Source organism: Pseudonaja textilis, chromosome 3, assembly GCF_049901715.1.
Source record: "Pseudonaja textilis isolate UNSWEBS1 chromosome 3, rPseTex1.2, whole genome shotgun sequence".
Taxonomy (NCBI): domain Eukaryota; kingdom Metazoa; phylum Chordata; class Lepidosauria; order Squamata; family Elapidae; genus Pseudonaja; species Pseudonaja textilis.
In genome coordinates this window covers 184232078-184254554 of record NC_141992.1, presented here as the reverse complement: position 1 = coordinate 184254554, position 22477 = coordinate 184232078, and the positions used below count along the sequence as shown (strand labels likewise).

At 37.6% G+C, this 22477-nt stretch overlaps 1 protein-coding gene across 1 annotated transcript in view; it reads left to right on the top strand.

The window, feature by feature from the left end:
- The window catches only part of SAMD12 (sterile alpha motif domain containing 12), a 285749-nt gene that overhangs the window by 251266 nt on the left and 12006 nt on the right, over window positions 1-22477 (top strand). Inside the window, exon 5 of the mRNA XM_026703589.2 lies at window positions 1668-1750. Within this exon, the coding sequence (XP_026559374.1) occupies window positions 1668-1750 (83 nt within the window). The remainder of the gene's footprint in view (window positions 1-1667; window positions 1751-22477) is intronic.

Sequence of the window (22477 nt, the reverse complement as noted above, 5' to 3'; positions counted from 1 at the left end):
TAGTGCCATCTAATCTTGATTTGTCAGCGAAGTATTTCTTTGGTCACATATCTGCTACTTTTCTGAAATATGTTTCTTTGCCAAACCTCTGTGATTTGGGTAAAACAGTGAACCTCCACTAGACTATTGGATAGATGTTTAGGCAGAGAAGGATGCATTTTAGGAAAACGAACACTGATCTGCCACTGGATATTCGGTTTTCTATTCTCTATCAATGTGAATTGTAAGGGACTACAGTAAAAAAAGGATTTATCCTCTACAATAACTGAGATTTTTGAGAGGCCATCTGTGTATTTACATTTTGATGTTTTGCTGGGTCATTCTCCAATAAGGAGAACAGGTGTGCATTTGCTAAGTTCCACTAATTCTTTTCAGTTTTTAGAAGGTTGCTATTGAAGTACAAGTAGTTTTTGATTTACGACCACAATTGAGCTCAAAATTTATATGGCTAAATGAGACATTTGTTAAGTGTGTTTTGCCCCATTTAATGACCTTTCATGCCATAGTTGTTAAGTGAATGACAGCTGTTATGAAGTGGGTGACATGGCTGTTAAATAAATCTGGCTTCCCCATTGACTTTGCTTGTCAGAAAGTCGCAAAAGTTGATCACATGATCCCAGGATGCTGCAACCATCATAAATATGTTGTCAAGCATCCAAATTTTGATTACATGGCTATGGGGATGCTGCAATGGTTCTAAGTGTAAACTGGTTGTAAGTGACTTTACTCAGTGCCGTTGTAACTTTGAACAGTTACTAAACTAGTGATTGTAAGTTGAGGACTACCTGTAGTGTGAAGATACACATTTTCATCAGTGTGAATATACAGATCACCACCAGTGGTGGTATTCTACTGGTTTGGCCTGGTTCTGGTATACCGGTAGCGCCAAAGATCAGCTGGTAGAGAACCGGTTATCTTCGAGTCTCTCCGACACTCTGCAGTTGGGCCCGCCCACCCGCCACTGCTCCTAGGTCCTTTTTAATCTCTCAGCTGTTTGGCACACCAGAGCGGATTGCTGTGCTAAATGGCTGAGAGGTGCAATAGCTTAGTTTTTTTACTGTTTTAACACATGCGCAAAGCGCGCATTTGGTGCACACATCAGAGGTGGCATTCAGCAGGTTCTGACCAGTTCTGGAGAACTGATAGCAGAAATTTTGAATAGTTCAGAGAACCGGCAAATACCGCTGCTGACTGTCCCCACCCCCATCTATTCTCTGCCTCCCATTGAGTCCCAGCTGATCGGCTGGGTCTTCTTTTGTTGCCCTGCACAGGAGAACGGAGCTGGAAAGCGGGTAAGTGGGGTGGGGAGGGAAGGGGGATTTTGCAGTAACCTTCCCCTGCCACTCCCACCAAGCCACGCCCACAAAACCGGTAGTAAAATAATTTGAATCCCACCACGGCAGCCACGCCCACCAAGCCATGCCCACAGAAACAGTGGTGGGAACTTTTGAATCCCACCACTGATCACCACTGATACCTCAGTTACAGGCAAGTAACCATTCTTATATCTATCAATTTTTTCTATGTATCCTTCAGAATCCTTCAGATGATGATGTTATCTGGTAACAAAATGTTCAGAAACTAAATTGAAACAAGCTTGGAGAACAAAGCCACTGCCAAAATCTAAAACCCAAGCTACAAGTATTTTCTATTATTTCATCCTTCAGAATTTTCTAAATCCTCTGACTGGAAGCTGGCAAATGCAGAGCAACACCTTGTATGGAGATCAAACTTGCAATCACTTCAGAAGGTGAGTAATTGTGTGCCTTTGCTCACTCTCTATCTCCCCTCAGTGTTCATTGGATCACTTCTTCAAAGCTGAGGCAGGTAGAATTACTCACTGATTAGAAATTGTTGAAAATATGCATAGTTTGGGTTGTAGGTTTTGGCAGGGGTCTGTTCTCCGAGCTTGCTGTTTGGTTTCCAGATGTTTTGTTACCAAACTAGGTAACATTTTCACTGGGGTTTGGGGTGAAGTATCATTTAGTTTCTTCTCTGCTTATCTGGGTCCTGCGTGGTGTTGTGGTCAGTTGGTCAAGTGAACAGCTGTTTGTGGAGCACTCACTGGTTCCTCTTTGGGAAGAACTGAAAGGAAGTGAACAAGATTTGTTGTAAGAAAGCAACCTTCTCTCTTAATAGGTTACATGAGGTACCATGGCTTTCAACACAATTGTAAGCAATCTACAGCCCTCTAGATATTGCTATACTCCAAGATCACCCAATATGTGGTAATGATGAAAGTTGAAAAGCCTCTAAAGTTTTCACACTTCTGCTCTAACTACTTAATTATCTTATTGACGGTTCTCAAGAATAGAATAGAATAGAATAGAATAGAATTCTTTATTGGCCAAATGTGATTGGACACACAAGGAATTTGTCTTGGTGCAAATGCTCTCAGTATACATAAAAGAAAAGATACATTCATCAAGAGTCAAGAATCAATAAGCAATCAAACCATACTAGGAAACAGTCAATATAAATCATAAGGATACAAGCGACAAAATTATAGTCATATAGTCACAAGTGGGAGGAGATGGGTGATAAAGAACGATGAGAAGATTAATAGTAATAGTAGTGCAGACTTTGTAAATAGTTGGACAGTGTTGAGGGAATTATTTGTTTAGCAGAGTGATGGCATTTGGGGAAAAACTGTCTTTGTGTCTAGTTGTTCTGGTGTGCAGTGCTCTATAGTGTCGTTTTGAGGGAAGGAGTTGAAACAGTTTATGTCCAGGATGTGAGGCGTCTGTAAATATTTTCACAGCCCTCTTTTTGACTCGTGCAGTATTCAGGTCCTCGATTGAAGGCAGGTTGGTAGTAATTGTTTTTTCTGCAGTCCTAATTACTCTCTGAAGTCTGTGTCTGTTAATAAAGACTTCATGAACTTCATGCTGATATAGAGTTTATGAACTGCCTGGAATTTTACAAATTCCAGCACTGCTTTTTTGGAATTGACAAAAGATGGACATGTTCTATGGATGGATTCTAGTTGAAGGCCATTCAATCAAAGTTTGTATCCATAAGTTTTTTTAAAAAGTGCCACAGACAAGCAAATTCTTATTTCTAAGCAAGCCCAGTCAAAAAGTTTTCTAACACTGCTCTTCATGGAACACATCACACAATTTTGATGAGCCATGATTGACAAATGTATTCTCAGTAAAGGAGATTTTTTTTTTTCTATTTTTGTCACTTAGCCATTCTATCTGCTGTGTAGGTAGGAGATATAATTCATCACAGTTGAAGGAGCCTGCATGTGTGTGTGATTGGAGGAAGAAGAAAGGATATTCCATCTGCAGATGGAGTCAGTCACTTATTTCGCTCTACTAGAGGCTACTTTTTATAGCATCATTCTGGGTCCAAAGTATAACAAAAATGAATGACAAAGCAGATGGTGGAATAGAAGTAAGGACCACTTAATTCCTAACCTGTGGCATTCTTGGGATTGAGGGGGACCTGAATAACATGGGGCTGAATAACATGATGCTGATGTCACCCTTCAGTCATGTCCGACTCTTGGTGATTCTATGGGGCTGGGTCTCTCTATATCTCCCAATCTTGCATGACTTCTTTGATTTGTTCTATGCTGTGGCTGGTGTAAGCTTTGATGGTGTCCGGCCACCATGTTCTTTGGCGTCCTGGTTTCCTTTTACTCTTCCAAACATAATTGTTTTCTCCAATGAATTTTCTCACGTCTTCTTTTAACAACCCCATAATCCCTTGTGGGGTGGAGTCTGGGCAACTTAGTGGAGCTGAGTGTTTACTGGCTGGATGCCCTTCCCGTCACCAGTGCAGAGGGTTGGTTTTTTTCAGCAGATACATTTTCAGTGTGCCAGAAATATCTGCCTCTACCTGGGATCGAACTCAGAACCTCCTGACCATGAGGCGAGAGCTCCATCTCTAAGCCGCCACACTACTCCAATAAATTCCCCTGCATGACATGGCCAAAGTAAGTGAGTTGTGGTTTTGAGATTTTGCCTTCCAGTGACGTATCTGGTATTATGCAGAAGGACTAGACTGGAACAATGGTGTTCTCAGTTGAGAATTCTGCCTTTAGCATTACCCAGGCATCCATTTTGGCCCAGGATCCCTTCCAGACACTGTTCTATTGCTCATTCAAGGCATCCTTTCAGACATCCTAAAGAGGCAGCAAATTCCCAGATCTTTAACTGATGACTACATTTTTACTAGCAGAAAAACTTACCAGCTTTTCTTGCCTATGATAGAAAAACCAGATCAATGTGTGTACTTAATGTTGGACAGTCGTGGTGAGATCCCTTTGCTGTTTCATGTCAAGAAGCAAAAATGTCTTGGGATCATGGGGCATATACAGGTACTTGCATCTATTTATGACCATAATTGAGCCCAAAATATATGTTGTTAAGTGAGACATTTGTTAAGTGAGTTTTTCCCCATTTTATGGCATTTCTTGCCACATTTGTTAAGTGAATTGTTGCAGTTGATAAGTTAGTAAGGCAGTTATTAAGTGAATCTGGCTTCCTTGTTGATTTTACTTGTCAAAAGATTATAAAAGGTGATCACATGACCTTGGGACACAGCAATGGTCATAAGTATGAACCAGTTGCCCAGCATCTGAATTTTGATCACATGACACATCGCTACAAAGGTCATAAGGATGAAAAATAGTCAGAAGTCACTTTTTTCAGTGCCATTGCAACTTTGGTCATGAAATGAACTGTTGTAAGTCAAAGACTACCTACATCTACAAAACTCTTAGAAAGGCTCTTAATATGGAGAAGGAAGAAAGACCTGGGTTAATGCTGGCCTAGGACAGCTTTAAACAATTCTAGCGTTTCCAAATAGCAAGCAGGTTTTCTGAAGCATTCCTTCCTTTTCCAAAAAGCCGTTTCAAAAAGAGGTGCAGTTGGGTGCGTCCACAGGTGCGGGCAAGTCAGCTGTATTTTTCCATCCAAGAGGGCCAACTTTTTAAGTACGAGATGTTCAGTTCAGTGTCAGTATATGGTACAATATGAGCCAACACCCTTTGTCTATTCTTCAGTAATCTACAAAATGTCTCCTCATTCAAAGAAGGAATTGATTCAAATTCCCCTCCCCAACTGCCTGTTATTTCCTTTTCTTTCTTCTCTCGACTTCCCCTGTTGTACTTTGAGCTTTTTTTTTAGTTTAATATTTCTGGTGATGATTCAACGATGGGAGTCAAAGCTAGACTTGGTGCTGCTTGAAGGCAAGGTGTGGTCCATAGTCTTGGCAGTGACACTAAAGTAAAATCGAGGCATTCCTTAGAAAAGGAAAGACTTCTGTATCACTGGGATTCATCTAGCTTAGGGATTAGAGCTATAAATTAACTCCTCGGTCTAATTTCAAAATCTCTTTATGAGCAGTCAGTTTAGATCGCTGTCCCTTTCCTAACAACCCAGTGGGAATGGAGAAAGAACAGAAGGAAAAAGATGGGAAATGAGTTGGCAGAGGAGATTAACCTGTCATTATTTTGCTTTGGACTCACCAAAATTGACTTTGACTCAACTCATTAGCGTGAGACCCACAACTGATTCTCTTGAAGGAATTTAGCTATTAATAAACCCTCCCCCCCCAAAAAAAATGGATTCTGTGTCTGGCTGTGATTTATCTTACACTTTTAATTCAGATTAAAATAAATTGACCTGCTGAACTGACCTCACCTTCAAGATGAGAATTTGCAGTGTTTCTGAAAATATCCACATTATAACATGGGTGCTTTGGTTTAACCAAGGCCACCTCTCGGATATTTCATTCCATTCCTTTCTATAACTGTCCCACGTTCCAATTATGTAATGCAGAAAATGCTTAAAAAGTCTTTCAGAGTGAGGAGAAAAATAGAAAGAGCATGAGAAATAGGTTGAGTGAAAGGTAAGTAAACACAGACTAGGATAATGGTAATGCAAGTGAATTTCAGAATTCTGAAGTCTATCATCTAGCTAGCTAGCTAGCTAGCTAGCTAGCTAGCTGTCATCATCATCATCTACCTTAATAATATTGAGTGAAAGAAGCTACTCAGGAGATAATAAAGAACACAATGTTTCCATTTTGCAAATTAAGGTATGCTTAGGACTTTATGTGTTGACTACAAAGCTTAAGGCCTCCTCTAAGCTGCCTGGCACAGCACCCAGCTTACATTAGGATGAAAAGCCAACACATTTTTAATGCTCCTAAAAGACCCAGGCACTACACAGTTGATATAAAAGGTACTGCCTACCGGCATATTAATCTATTATAAAGAGCAAAAGAAGTTGGAAAGAAGGACAGGGAGACAATGACTAGAAAATGAGATCACAAATCTAGCTTAGAAACTTTCAAGTCTGAGCAAAGTGAAATTCATAAACTAACTAATCTTATGACTGTAAATGGGGAAGAAGGAAATGCATAGGAGTGATAATCTTAAGGATGTCCATGCTCTTTCTGAATTCATATACCTACTTTTGGAATCAAGTCCTGTGATGTGGGAGTTAATTCATAAATAGTGACCTACAATTTCTCAAAGCAGAAATGCCAGTTAGGTTACACAGTAAGGTGGGACAAAGAAGAGATGGTTATTGAAATGGGTTCAAGAGGGGACTGTGCTGTTATATTGACAGAGGGCAATAAACAGCTTACAGTGACTTCAGCCTAATATTCCTCTAGTTGAGTATCTGGTAGCTTCTGTTGAGTTGTGTAGTCTGACTAAGTTCTAGACAATGATGATTCTTTTTCCATCGTGTCCTTTTGGGCATCACAACCAAGCATTCCAAATTAGAAATATATTTCATGATCTTACCAGACTGATTTTTCAGATGATGTACCAAGTATCTCTCCCAAAGCCCTTCAGAAATGGAGCAACGAGGGTAAAACCCTGTGGACACTGATGTGATCACTGCAATTTTTTACAATTCTTGTTATCACACAAGACTTCAGGTTAATGGTTCCAGACAAATTGCCAGACAATATCTATTCATCAGGCATTGGGAAATTATTATTGCATCTTTGGGGAGAGTGTCCTTGGTGCTCTCTGAGCTTGCTAATTTTCTTTCAAGGTTTCATTACCCAAACTAGGTAACGTTATCAGTGCTGGACCAGCACTGATGATGTTACCTAGTTTGGGTAATTAAATGTCTGTAAGAAAACAAGAAAACTTAGAGAGCGCCAAAGACCCCTCATTTAAACACTGAGCTACAAATATTCTCCTTTATTGCTACTGCATCTTTTTAAAAAAAAAAAAATTTTTTATTGGTTTTTAAAACAAACAGAAACAAACAAAACATAAAAACATCAAACCATCTTCCATATACAGTGTGCCGGTTGGTTTACAAATTGTTTTGTGCTTCCATTTCATAGTCTTCAATTATAATTACATTGTATATAATCTCGTATTTTCAATGAATATATTAAATACATTAATATCATTATTAATCAATCATTTGATGATACTTTTATTCATTCATGTTTTCCAAAATGATCGTATTTTATTTAATTTGTTTTATAACAATTCGTATTATCATCCCAGATCTATCCTAGAATCGTTTTGTAGATATCATTAGAAAAGAATTCATCTTTATATATTTATTATTTTCTAAAAGTCTACATATTTCATTACTGTATTTTATTGTCTAACCATTGATAGAAAAGATCCCAAATTTTATAAAATTGTTTATCATCTTGTTCTCTAATTTCAAATGTCAATCTACTCATTTCAGCACATTCCAATATTTTCTTAATGATTTCCTCCTGTGATGATATTTTCTCATTTTTCCAGTTTTTAGCAAATACAATCTTAGCCGCTGTTAATACATTTACAATCAAGTATTTCAAGTCTTTACTATATATTTCAGGTAAAATTCCCAATAAAAATATTTCTGGTTTCAAATCTATATGCTTTTTTGTCATTTTTTCCAACCACGTGTGGATTTTAATCCAGTATTTTTTAGCATCCGCACAAGTCCACCACATATGGTAATATGAGCCAGGTATCTGATGACATTTCCAACATTTTTTGGATTTATTCTTGAACATTCTTGCTATTCTTGTCGGGAGAAAGTGCCACCTGTAAAACATCTTATACAAATTTTCTTTATATGCTGTTGACATTGTCATTTTATAATTTTGAGACCACAATTTTTGCCATTTCTCAAGATCAATCCCATGTCCAAAATTCTTCCCCCAAGCAATCATAGTTTCTTTAACTTGCTCTTCTTCTAGTTTAATTTCTAATAAATATCCATACAATTTTTTAATCACCTTTTCATCACTACCTGTCAAAATCTTATCTAAGTCAGTCAGTTTATCATAGAAACCTTCTGTTTTAGAATCTTTATCATACCTTGAATGTATTTGTGCATATGAAAACCAATTCATCTTCATACCTTGTTCCTCTAGTTTTTGTAGAGATTTAAGTTCGCCCTTTTCATTCAATATTTCACCATATCTAACTGTTTGTTCCTTTTTGTATATTATAGGATAAGAAAATGCTTCAATAGTCAGACTGGAATTTTCAAATAACATTGTCTTTTAGTCTTCTCCCAGTTTAACCACAGAGACTCCCGTATATAATGTCTTCTAAAATACCCCTGTGTTTTAGTTCCTTTATACCATAGGAAAGCATGCCACCCCAACAACAGATCATGTCCTTCTAATGTCAACAATCTAGTATTTCTTAATGTTATCCATTCCTTAACCCACATCAAATTTGTAGCTTGGTAATACAACTCCCAATTAGGCAAACCAAATCCTCCTTTAATTCTAGCATCTTGCAAAAGTTTTAACTTTATTCTCACTTTCTTATCTTGCCATATATATTTCAACACAATTTTATTTAAACCTTCGAAGTAGTCTTTTCCAAGCCTAATTGGAATTGTCTGAAACAAATATAAAATTCTGGGTAATATATTCATCTTGATTGTTGATGTTCTCCCTATTAATGACAGTTGTAAATTTTCCCATTTCGCCAGATCTAGTGCTATCTGCTGTTTAAGTTTGATATAATTAATCTCTTTTAGTGTGCTGCATCTTGCTGTCAAGTATATCCCCAAGTACTTGATCTTATTCGTGACCTGAATTTTCAATAGGTCTGCCAATTCTTCCTTTTGTCTTGATAGCATATTCTTTGTCAAAATCTTTGTCTTATCTTTATTTATTTTCAAACCAGCCACCTTTCCATATGTCTCTATCTTTTCTATCAATTCTGATGCTGTTTCTAGTGGGTCTTCTAAGATAAAAACCAGATCATCTGCAAATGCTTGCAACTTAAATTCTTCCTTTTTAATTTTCATCCCTTTTATATTCTTTTCATTTCTAATATTTCTATTTAGCACTTCCAAAGTTAACACAAATAACAGAGGTGATAGTGGGCACCCTTGTCTTGTTCCTTTTCTTATATCTATAGATTCTGTCAGTTCTCCCTCTATCATTACCTTTGTTGTCTGCTTATGATATATAGCTTCTATTGCTTGAATAAATTTTCTAGCAAAGCCCATCTGTTCCAGCAGTAATAACATGAATCGCCAATTCACATTATCAAATGCCTTCTGTGCATCTAGAAATATCAAAGCCATTTGTTTTTCGAGATGTGCCTCGTAGTATTCCAAAGTGTCCAAGATTACTCTCATATTGTCTTTGATTTGTCTCTTTGGCAGAAATCCATTTTGGTCAGGATGGATAAAATTATTTAAATATTTTTTAAGTCTTTCTGCCAATATTGAAGAAAAGATTTTATAATCTGCGTTTAGTAGGGAGATAGGTCTATAGTTCTTGATTTGTAATGGATCGGTCTCCTCTTTTGGAACAAGTGTGATATAAGCTTCTGACCATGATTTAGATATCCTCTTCTTTAACATATCTTCATTCATAACTTCTAGCAATGGAAAATTCAATGATTCTTGTAATGTTTTGTAAAATTCTGCTGGAAGTCCATCTGGGCCTGGTGCCTTTCCATTATTTTGTTTCTTAAGTTAACTCCATCATCGTTATATTGCTTTCTAACATTGTTTCAATCTCTTTAGGTATCTGGGGTAAATTAGCATTCTGTAAATACTGTTTAACTCTTTCCTCATCGATATTCTCTTGTGTGTATAGTTTCCCATAATAATCTCAAATAATTTCTTTCTCTTTACTACCATAGCAAACTTGGCCTAGGTCATCTATTAATTGCAATATTTTCCTTGATTCTTTCTCCTTTCTCAATTTATATGCTAACCATCTACCTGGTTTATTTGCATCTTTAAAATAGTTCTGTTTGGCAGCTCTAATTTTTTGTGCTAATTCTTCTTTTTCTATTAGACCCATTTTATGTTTGGTAATATCCATTTTTAACTTAATGTCCTTTCTCTGTGGCATTTTCTGTAGCTCTTTTTCGAGTCCTTTATACTCATCTTCTAATGCCTTAGAGGCTAATCTTTTCATGGTATTTCTTTTCCTTGTATAGTCTACTATCAAGCCTCTGGCATATGCCTTCATTGTATCCCATACCTTCTGGATTGATGTATCTTTTTTTTGGTTTTCTCCAAAGAAAAAGGCCAATTCTTTCTCCATCCACTGTGTGAAGTCTTTTCCCTTTAAAATAGTATTATTTAACGTCCATCTAGATCTTCTTCCTTGTCCTTTCCTTTTAATTGTCATTGGATTGTGATCTGCCCAAGTACTTGTTTCAATATTTATTTCCTGAAAATTAGTTAACAATTCTGTTGACATCCATATCATATCTATTCTGGACCATGATAAGTGTCTATTTAAGTAGAAGGTGTATTGTTTAGTTTTAGCATTTCTTTCTCTCCATGTATCTTTTAAACTTATTTCATCTACTATTTTAAAAAAAGATTTAGGGAAAGTCTTTCTATTTTGCTTTATTGTTTTCTGTGTTGTATATTCCAGTTTATTATATACAATTCCATTAAAATCTCCCATCATAACTATATTAACATAGTCCAGTTCAACTATTTTCATATGTAATTTTTTATAGAATTCTTCTTGATTGTCATTCGGGGCATAAATTGCAATCAGGGGTATTTTTGTATTATTGTCCATTATTTCCACCATTAATATTCTTCCGTCATCATCAGTATAAATCAATTTCGCTGAGATGGTCTCTTTAATATATAAAACCACTCCTCTTTTCTTACATTGTGTATTTTCCCTAATTTTGGCTGTATCAACAATTGTTGATATTGTTTTTTAATATGTACTTCTTGGAGGCAGATTATATCAAATTTTAATTTCTCTAATTTATGAAAGATTTTCCTTCTTTTAACGGCTGAGTTAAGTCCATTTATATTAATTGTAATCAATTTTTTCTCTTCCATGGTTATATTTTGTAATTAGGTTTGACAGCTCTCGTGGATCTTGGTTTACATTGTTCTTTGGCTTCCTCCTTTCCACCTACTGCACCTTTTTCTTTTTCAGTTGTCATTTGGGAATCCTCTTGGAATTCAATTAGTGAAATTTCTTTTTCTGCCTCTTCCTCCCCTCTGAAAAATTCTGTGTAAAATGATTCAGCTTTCTTAATTGAATCAATTCTATATCTCTGTTCTTGCCATGTAAACATTAAACCTTCTGGAATCAGCCATCTATGATTCACCTCTTTTTAAAGTAACAATTTGGTCAAGAATCGGTATTCTCTTCTCATCTCTCTTACTCTTCTGGGTACTTGTTTCAAGACCATAATCTCCTTATCTTTGTATTTCAACGTTTTCTCTCTTGCCACTTGCAATATTTGTGTTTTAATGGCTTTCTTTGTAAATCTGATGTGAACTTCTCTTGGTAAGCTATTTCTCATCGCATATCTTGTGAATACTCTATAAACCTCATATATTCCATCCATCATCTTCTCTTCAGTTATTTCCAAAGCTTCAGCCAATATTTCTATCATTATCTCAGCTAGATTTTGTCCTTTTTCTTCCTCTATGTTTTGGAATCTAAGATAAAATTCTGATCTGTCCTTCTCCCATCTCAGCATACCACTTTTATCTTGTTCAACCACAGTTAATCTGTTATCAATGTCTCCAATCTTCTTGTCTCTTTATTTATCTTCTTCAATTTTTTGGAGTCTCTCATCATACTTCATCATCATTTGTTGGATGTTCTCCACTTTTTCATCGGTTTTCCCTGTTCTTTGTTCAATGTTCTCTATTCTTTTTTCAATATTCTCTGATCTTATTTGAATATTTTGAATTCCTTGCATAATCATCTGCAGGGTCACTTTTTTTTTGTTCTTTTTCTTGCCTTAATATTGTCTCCAGATGGTGGAGAGTAAGAAGTGGAAGTTGAAAAACCAGGAGCTGTTAATTTCCTACTCATTTTGAGGAGTTCAAAATCTTCAGGTTCTTCTAGACCTTAATCCAGTTCTAAAATAACCAATTGCAGTTCCAAATAAAAATAGTAGGAAAAAAGTAGGAGAATAGTAAGAAAAGAGAAGCCAAATAGTAATAATAATAGAAAAAGAAGAAAAAATTTCTTCAGGTTCTTGTATACCTTAATCCAATCGGTTGGTTAGATGACAGTAAAAATTCAAAAATGAAGGAAAAGACCATAAACACACCATGAACACACACAAAAAAGAAAAAGTTGTAAAATCCCCAAAAAGGCAAAAAAGTGAAGAAAAAGGCTAAATAAGAAAGGAAAAATTCTTCAGGTTCTTCAACACCTTAATCCAATTAAGAGGTCTCAAATATAAAAGGATGCATAAAAATAAACCAAAAAGAAAAAAAAAGAAAAATTCAATATGGAAGGTAGATGGAAAGACAAAAATACCAGAAAGGGAGAGAGAGAGAAAAAGCTACTCCCTTAAAAAGAAAAAGAAGGGAAACATTAATACTAAAACTTTTCCTTTCAAATAAAAAGCAAGCATAGAAATTTAACTTCCAAAGACAAGAAAAAAAAACAAAGACAAGATCCAAAGAGCCAAAAATCCAAATAGCTATTACAAAAAAAAGTAAACTTATGAGGAGGGGTAGCACAGCTTAGAAAAATTAAAAAGAGCACACTGCACTTTGTTTAATTATCCAAGGCACTTGTTATAACTTTCTTCTCCAAAGATTTATCACCTTTTTTCGTATAAGCTTCAACACCAGACTCCAGCTGTTGATAGAAACCCAGAAGAGCACCTGCAATAATACTCTCCCATGCTCTTCCCTCTATCTTATCAAACAGGCAATGTCCTTGAAAAGAAGCCTCAGTTTTTTCTCAGCTTTGTCTGGTCAAAAGAGAGAGAGAATATTTCCAAGCCTTTAGTTGGCAGTGTTACAAAATTTCTTTAGCTTTCACTTTCCCCCTCCTTTTCCAAGTAAAATATAATAAGAATTAATTAAAAAAAGAAAAAGATTTTTTTTTTAAATAACTAAAAGGGAGCCTCCAGCTTAAAATATTATAAAGTCAAAAAGGAGAAAAGAATAGATAAAAAGAAGAGGAAAAAAACCCAGTCCAGTTTCAAAATATAAGATCATGTGTAGAAAATCCAGCAATGAAAAAAGAATAAAAATATTACTTTGACATTCCTGTTTAAAATCGCTGCTTAATCAATTCTGTCAAAACTTTTACAGATTCTTTCTTTTCCTCAGGGTGTCCTTTCAAATCTTAAAATAAAGAAAAAGTTCTCACCAAACTGGCATGCTCTCTCTTTCTGTTCTCTTTCGTTTCGGAGCTGTCCCGACTTCAGCAGCTTTAATGGCTGCCTCTTTGCCACTGGCAAGAAGAGCTTCTCCTGGATCTACCAGGAACTTTGTGGTATCCCTGAGATTGACAGGATGTGCTCTTTACATTCACTGTCTGTTCGGGATGGTTTAGATCCACTTGGACCGTCCAGGAGCAAAGATATCGGCAGCGATCTCAGACCTCCGAGATCGCATGCTGTATCGTCACGATGCCAGCTCCGCCCTCTATTGGTACTGCATCTTATTGGTACTGCATCTTATTGGTACTGCATTATCTAATGTTAATAGTTTTTCCAGGTAGAAGTGCATCAATTATAAGCAAGAGATGTTTAACTTAGTCTGGCATGAATTCTGGGTTTATTATGGCTTCAGGAGGGATCAGAAGCCAGGGGAAAAACAGGAAAAACAATTGAAAACAATCATTCCCTAGGGTTATCACAGCATACATGGGCTGCGAAACTCCAGATGATCACCAGATGGTAGGAAAGAGACACAAAAACCATAAAAAGCCTCAATTTGGCAATCCTCTGGATTTTGGCAGCCCAGGTAGAGTAGCCCTGTGCATTAAACTTGGATCTTAAAGTTTTTTTCAGCACATTATCTTGCCCAGTGGCTTCAGTGTAATTGGAGGGACTGAGTTCAGTAGCACTAAGGCAGCCTTTTAGCAGTGGATCAAGCTAGATCAGGATCCAATTTTGATAAGCTCATCCTTTTCACACCACAATAACTTTCACTTACCTGCTTCTGGGTGAAGAGAGAATATCAATTTAAGGCTGGCTCTGATCCCATTTAATTGCTGTTGCAACAGTGTAGATTATGGGATACCATTTGCGGCTCTTGTACTATGATTCAAACTACAGCTGTCAAAACAGCTGAACAAAACTCTCTTTTGTGATGCATTAGCCTTGCTTTGTTTGCTCATTCTGAGTTCAGCAATTGATAACGAGCATTTGTAGCCATTAGTAGAAATGAAAGAGGCTCTACTTAATGAGCCATATCAAACTGCAATTTTTTTCCTTCTTGGAAAAGAAAAGCTTAGCGATGTCTAGTAATATTATTTTGAGTGATATATCTGACACTGCTACGTTTCTGTGGATGCAGCGTGGGGAAAATTGGACTTTCATACGAATGCAGTGTTTCTCAAATCTTAGCAACTTGAAAATGGGTGGACTTCAACTCCCAGAATTCCCCAACTAGTAGGCTGGCTGGCTGGGGAATTCTGGGAGTTGAAATCCCCACCTTCATGGTGCCAAGGTTGAGAAATACTGCTCTATATAATGAAATGGACAACAAAAAACTGAAAATAAAAATAGCCATTCTGAGCAGAAACGAAAGGGTGAATTTTACAAATTAGAAGCAGTCTAAACCACTTCTCCAATCAACTCTGTGTATTTAAAGTTAAAGCAAGGTTGTTTTGAATATCTTTCACAATATAAGAACAGATCTAGAATGGCCTTTTATGGACTTTTTTCTTTTCTTTTTTTTTTTGAAAAGGGTATGCATTATTCACAGAGAGTGGCTTAGAGTGGCTTTCAAAAGACGAAAAACATAAAAACAAGAACCAGTCATTAAATGCCCATTTACGAGCTAAAAACAAAGAGAAAAATTCAGAGTGCCAAAACTAACAGTCGGTGAATAAAATTAAGCCACAGCAGGGCTTGTTTAAAGATAATTGTTGTACATGCAGTAGAATTGAGGTTTTTTGTTTTTTTTAAATATCTCCTAACATTTAAGGGAAAATAATACCTCAGATGGATCACTGCCATCACCTCTCTTCCATTGCTATCAACCATAGCATTCTGTACAAGTCCTAACAATATTTAAGCTTCTTTCGCTTTATAAATTGAATTTCTGGAGCTAAGATATATGCACACATGTTAAATTGGAACTCCTGGTAAATGTTAATATTTGTCCATTTCATTTTTAGCCAGAAAACTTCTGTTGAATCTCCATTGACAAAATGTAAGAGGATGGAACAATTTAAAGGTGTGCATATGGTTTATATAGAGGCATATACATTAGGGATAGAATCAAAGCACAGGAACCCGTATTTTTCTACCTAGTTCTGGTTTAGCAACTGCCTGGTTTAGCAATCAAATTTAGCACTAACATCATCAGTGCTGGTAGGGGAGTGGGGTTTGCTCTCATTTTGTACACTAATGGCTTCTCCTTTCAGGATAGGTAAGTCTAGTCATGGCTGTTCCTTGATTTGGCTGTTGTTTTCTGACAGCTCATTTGGCAGTTCCTTGATTGGGCTATTATTTGACACTTGATTGTTAGTCTAATATTAATCTTGGTGTTAATCTCTGTTCATCTGGGTGTTGATTGCTGGTGAGGAGGTGTTTTGGTCTTTTTCTTCCTTTTTGGCTTTTTGATTGTCTGCTTTGAATGGATGTTGAGTAGATGTTGTTTATCTCTATGTGCCCGTTGATGGCTGATTTGTCTGAGTGTCTGGCTTCCAGGAATTCTCTAGCATTTTTGGAGTTGGACTGAATGACAGGTCCTCAGGCATATGTCACCAGTGGCTATTGTTCACATATCATTGCTAAGCCTTAATGAATGGGATCATTCACCAAACCGCATTATGACCTAGTATATTAACTCTCAAACTATGGTCTGTGGACCACCTACAACAGGGATGTCAAACTGGCAGCCCGTGGACCAGATGTATCACACACAGACCACACCCACCTCAGCTCCACAAAGGGGAAAAATATTGCAATAAGTCATGTGACAGCAATGTGATGTCATGAGTTTGTCACCCATGACCTACAATATGGTTAACGGATTGCATTACTTCAAATGGCTGTTGATGCAAGAAAGAATAAGCCACAATTTTCATAGTATAAAAGCCCTAAAGGAGCAACTTTGATCCTGGTTTACATAATATACCCAGCAAAATTAATTCCCATGGTTCAGCATGTTGATTAAACCAAGGCCATTATTTTCTTTGCAAGTGGTTGAGCGTGGCAAAACAATAAAAATCTGCGAATGGAAGTTGTGTGTATTTTGTGCTGGTGTGGAGTCAGCTCCACACCAGTGAAGAGAATTCAACTCGCTTCACCTATTACCTGCCAGCGATGAGATCTGCCATCAGCTCTCTCCTCACCCTGAGACATTTTCATATGCCCCCCCCCCCAAAGAATAATAACCCCATTAAGAAATATAAGGAGGGTTTGCACTTCTATAATTTTGAAGTTTGATTTGTTTTTAATGTAAAAATCTCAAAACAGCTTAAAGGAATCCGATGGTTTCGAAATAAGTATCCCGCTGGTGTTATGGAAGTGGTGTGAAATTGACTGAGGATAAATGGCACAGCTAGCAGATCGCAAGCATTTAAACCATTGCTCTTTGTTCTTTGTCATGCACATAAAAGTTAAAACAGAGTGAAAGCCTTAACATGTGCAATAAAGTAATGTTCTTCCTTAAAGATTGCCCAACCCATTCTCTGTGCTAGAAAATGCTGTTTGCTGCAATGTGTTTGCTGAGCACAAAGGCCTTTAACCGCGCGATGGCAAAGTCAGCAGGTTTTTTTTCCTCCCAGAAGGCTTCTGGGGAATTAAACATCTCATACAGAAGACCCAGCTATTTTCATAAATATAAAGCACCCAGGCAAAATTCTTTCCTACGTTCCAGATTGTTCATCACCAACAAAAGGCAATAAGATCTGAGTTTCATCTTCATAAATTGAATAAATGTTAAATAACTTTGAATAGAATAGAACATCAATAGCCTATCAATAGAATATGCATACCAATCAGATGCTATCAATATTCTAGTGATAGCAACTGAGAGCAGTATTCCAGTATTTGAGGGGCTGCCACAAAGAAGAGGGGGTCAACTTATTTTCCAGAAGGCAAAACATGAAACAATGGATGGAAACTAATCAAGGAGAGAAGCAACCTGGAATTAAGGATACACAGTGAGAACAGTGGAACGGCTTGCTTCAGAAGTTGTCGTGCTCCATCCCTGTAGTTTTTAAGAAGAGACTGGACAGCTACTTCTCTGAAATGGTATAGAGACTCCTGCTTGAACAGGGGGTTGGACTAGAAGACCTCCAAGGTCCCTTCCAGCTGTATTCTGAATTTGAGATCCCAAATTTGAGAATACTTTATTTGGCCAAGTGTGATTGGACAAAACAAGAAATTTATCTCCAGTGCAGAAGCTCTGAATATGCACGCAAAGCAACAGAGTAATAATAATCATAATAATACCAATGATAGTAGAGAAGACAAGAAGGATAATAATAATACTACAGCCATACAATATGGTAAATATACTTAGAAATAAAACAATGCTGTGAGATTAGGTGTTTAGCAGAGTGACGGCATGAGGGGAAAACTGTCCATGTCTCTAATTGTTTTGGCATGCCGTGCCCTGTAGCAGCATCTTAAGGGAAGGAGTTGAAACAGTTTATGTCCAGGATGTGAGGGGTCTGCAGATACCTCCTTCTGACCTGTACAACAGTATACAGGTCTTCTATGGAAGGCAGGCTGGTTGCAATGGTTTTTTTCTGCAGTTCTAAATATCCGTTGGAATCTCTACCTGTCCTGTTTAGCTGCTGTACTAAACCAGACAGTTATTGAAGTACAGATGATGCTCAATAATTCCTGAATGCTGTGATTCAAATTGATTTTACATGTCAACGTTGCATTCAGTACGATTGTGCCCTGTACAGTCTCAAGAAGTTTCATTCCTAGGACATTCTTGCCAGGATGAAGACCTGAACAGAGTCTCTGCTGTAAGGTAGACTTTTAAAAAGTTAGAAATAATTGTGGTGCTTTTTTAATATGCAGAGTTTATTTGAACAATGTGCTCTCCAGCCTGCAGTTATTCTGCTTCCCACCATCTAATCAGGAATCTGTCCATCCAAGTAATAAAGAGTAGATAAGAAACCAGTGCAAGCATTGATTAACATGTTAGTCTGGGAACAGGGAGATCAGGCTCAAGTCCACCCACAATCAATACATTTCAATCCATTTAGGCATTTGACTTGCACATAGTCGTTTCTATCAGGAATTTTCCATTTTTACTTCTTGTTACGTAAATGGACTTCAGTACTTAATAATTTAATTGAATGCATATTTAATACATATAATCATTTACTGGCATTACCATGTCATGGTATGTCTGAAAGACAAGTTTTATCACAGTGAACGAAGTATGTTTTATTTTCTACCATGGTTACTATTTATTTTCTCCATCCGCCCTACTGAGGACTATTACCAACAAGGAAAATAAGGAGGAGAAAGTATTATGTAGGCTGCTTGAAGCTCCCTGGAGAAAGATGAGATATGAATCTAACAAATAAGTAAATTGAGTGGGAACATCCTACACACAGTCCTTCTCAGCCACACCTTTCCTGGAAGAGCTTTCTAACTGGAGGCAATTCTCAACTACCAACCATTCTTCTCGAATTGTAGACAGTCCCCATTTTCAAATGCTTCACCTGTCTGGCAGCCTGTTTTTTGCAGGATAGCATTTCATGCAAGCTACTCATTAAGATACAATCGTCGGTACAATAGCAATCTGTGCCGGCACACCCACTATGCTAAGCTGTGGTTTGCTGAACCATAGTTTGTTCGGTAAAGCATAATTAGTTGGGCTCACACCACCACGCGCTAAGCCACTGACTGTGTTTTGCAAAGAACAATGGTTGGTTTGATGTTATATCTTAGATATGTAATACGGCTTAAAACCAAGCAAACCATAAAATTCACATAGTAGGATGATGTCAATGTTCTCAAGAAGATCCTTGAATTGAGAAGAACGAGGATCTTCCTAAGATAGTGGCGGTTGGCAGTGACTCAACCTGAAAGGCTGATGCTGATCTTTTGAGAGAAACATTTGGCTGCCATTTGCACTGAACCGCTATTACTTTGAACATCTTCTGTTTCCTACAGTAGAAATGGGTAAAAGGAATTGTGTGACAAGTGCCAAGACTTCCTCTTCTCTGGGGCTCTCTTTGTTCTCCTCTATCATTCTGCCAATTCATTTCTACATTCTTTGATCCAAAGAAGTAATGCCAGCCTCTCCAGGCTAAGAAATTCGAGCACTTCACACATTATGTCTGACTTGTATTACAGAATATCTGCTATTTGAAAATGACTTCCCGCTTTTCCCCCAAAAAATATTTTAGCATTTTAGTTTGGCACTGTAATGAACTCGTTTACTAGAGTGTAAGCCCTAATAACATTGTGGGAGGCAATTCTGGTTAGACACACCACATTGCAAAAAAGATGTTCAGACTTTGGAAAAAGTGCAAAGAAGAGCAACTAAGATGATGAAGGGCCTGGAGACAAAAACATATGAAGAAGGTTGTAGGGATTGGGTATGGCCAATCTAGAGAAAAGAAGGACTAGGGGTGACATGATAGCCGTATCCCAGTATTTGAGGGGCTGCCACAAAGATGAAGGGGTCAACTTATTTTCCAAACCTAGAAGACAAGACAAGAAACAATGGGTGGAAACTAATCAAGGAGAGAAGCAACCTAGAATTAAGGAGAAACTTCCTAAGAGTTCTATTCTGATTGATGAATACAATTTTACTGTCCATGTTCTAAGAAGCATATCATGCTGGCACAAGTTTTGGTAGAGAAGATGCCACAGCATCAGTTGCATACATCACCATAACCTGAAATAAACATTACAATAATTGGATGCACCATGAACATGGTATCTAAGTAATTAATCTGGGGTGGCAGCATAAATAAAGACAGCATCAGGATGCATTTTAATACCAGTAGCCTATTAAACCATAAATCTCCTTTTCTTCATTCCATACCCTCTGCCATCAGAGTATGTTAAAATTAAATTTTAATTTGTATCTTGGTTATGAATACAAAAATGTAATTCTTAGAATAGCAATCTCTAAGTCAGGGACTGAAAAAGCACAAAAAAGCCCAAGCTATTCTCTCCTTGTCTCCTGCCTCTTCCCTTCCATCTCTCCATCTTGATAAAATCATTAAAGCCCCCTCTTTTGATACAAACACAGCAAAAAGGGTTTTTCATCGGGAAAATTAGAATTCTGAGTCATGTGTTGCTCTACTTTACTATCTGAAGGGCTGCCACAAAGAAGAGGGAGCCAACCAAAGCACTTGGAGGCAGGACAAAGAAGCCATGGATGGAAACTGATCAAGGAGAAAAGCAACCTAGAACTACGGAAAAATTCCTGACAGTTAGAACAATTAATCAGTGAAATAACTTGCCTCCAGAAGTTGTAAATGCTCTGACACTGGAGGTTTTTAAGAAGAGATTGGACACCCATTTGTCTGAAGTGCTGTAGGGTTTCCTGATTGAGCAGGGGGTTGGACTAGAAGACCTCCAAGGTCATTTCCAACTCTGTTATTCTGTTATTGAGGATCCTGCATAGAGAATATAATTCGTATTAGTTGTGGATCATAGAGCAGCTGCAATAAACTTTGACTTATCATCTTTAGAAAAGGCAACTTGTTGAGAGCATCTGCCAGGACTTTCATACAGCCCAAAGAGCTTCAACTCAGAATTAAACTCTGTGAAGTTAGATTGCCTGGCACTTGCATACAGGAAAATCCTGCTAGATAGGGGGATGCCAATAACTTATGGACAATGGTTTACAGAATCATAAGGCTAGAAGGGGTCTCGGAGGTCTTTTAATTCAACCCCCTGCCCAAGTTAGGAGACCTTATTACATCTCGAACAAATGGCTCTCCAATATTTTCTTGAAGATCTCCAGCAATAAAGTATCCACAACTCCAGTAAACAAGCAGTTCCATTGATTAATTGTTCTTACTGCCAGGACATTCTTCCTTAGTTCAATATTCTGCCACTACCACATGCAAAATAGGCAACCTTTTTCAAAGGTACCTTGCATCAGGATTATTGAGGATTATTGAGTTTGCTATTTGCTAAGGCAAAACAGAACACAATAATCCAATGTTTCCCAACGTCAGCAATGTTTAGGTGCATGGACCACAAATACCGGCTGGTGCAATCTCCCAGTGCTGGCTGGGGAATTCTGGGAATTGCAGCCTACACTTCTGAAAGTTGATGAGGCTGGGAAACTCTGCAGTAATAACTCACTCCCTCCCTCCCCCTCTCTCTTTCTCTTTCTCTTTCTCTTTCTCTCTCTCTCCCTCTTCCCCTTCCCCTTTATGATCTATGATCTTATTTGCCATTCTGGCTGAATCAAGAATCTGCAAAAAGCAGGAGAACCATTTTATTGAGAATTTGAACCTGTTATTATTTAGGATATGATTTTGAAAACATGGGAGTGGCATTATCAGAAATCTGGGAACTTCTTGCAAAATGCAAAGGAGTAGCAGCTTTAAAGAAGCAATTTCTGTTAAGAATGTGGCAATTAAAGGAGAAAGAATTATGCTTCTCTTTCCCATCCCTGAGGGTGCTCAGAGTTTCCAAGTGTTGTAATTCTCGTTAGAAAACAAAAAGTTTCATGCTTATCTCAAATTCTTAGGAAAATAGGGCAGTTCTGCTGAATCAACACCAGAGATTCAGCAGGTTCTGACCAGTTCTGGAGGACCGGTAGCAGAAATTTTGAGTAGTTCAGAGAACTGGCAAATACCACTTCTGACTGGCCGCGCCCCCATCTATTCTGTGCCTCCTGAGTCCCAGCTGATCAGCTGGGCCTTCTTTTGTTGCCCTGCCCAGGAGAACAGAGCTGAAAAGCAGGTTAGTGGAGTGGGGAGGGAATGGGGATTTTGCGGTATCCTTACCCTGCTGTGCCCACCAAGCCACGCCCACCAAGCCAAGCCCACAGAACCGGTAGTAAAAAAAATTGAATCCCACCACTGATCAACATATAAGTAGTTTGTATTTGGTGACTGATCTGAACATGTCCATTCCATCCCAATGAAA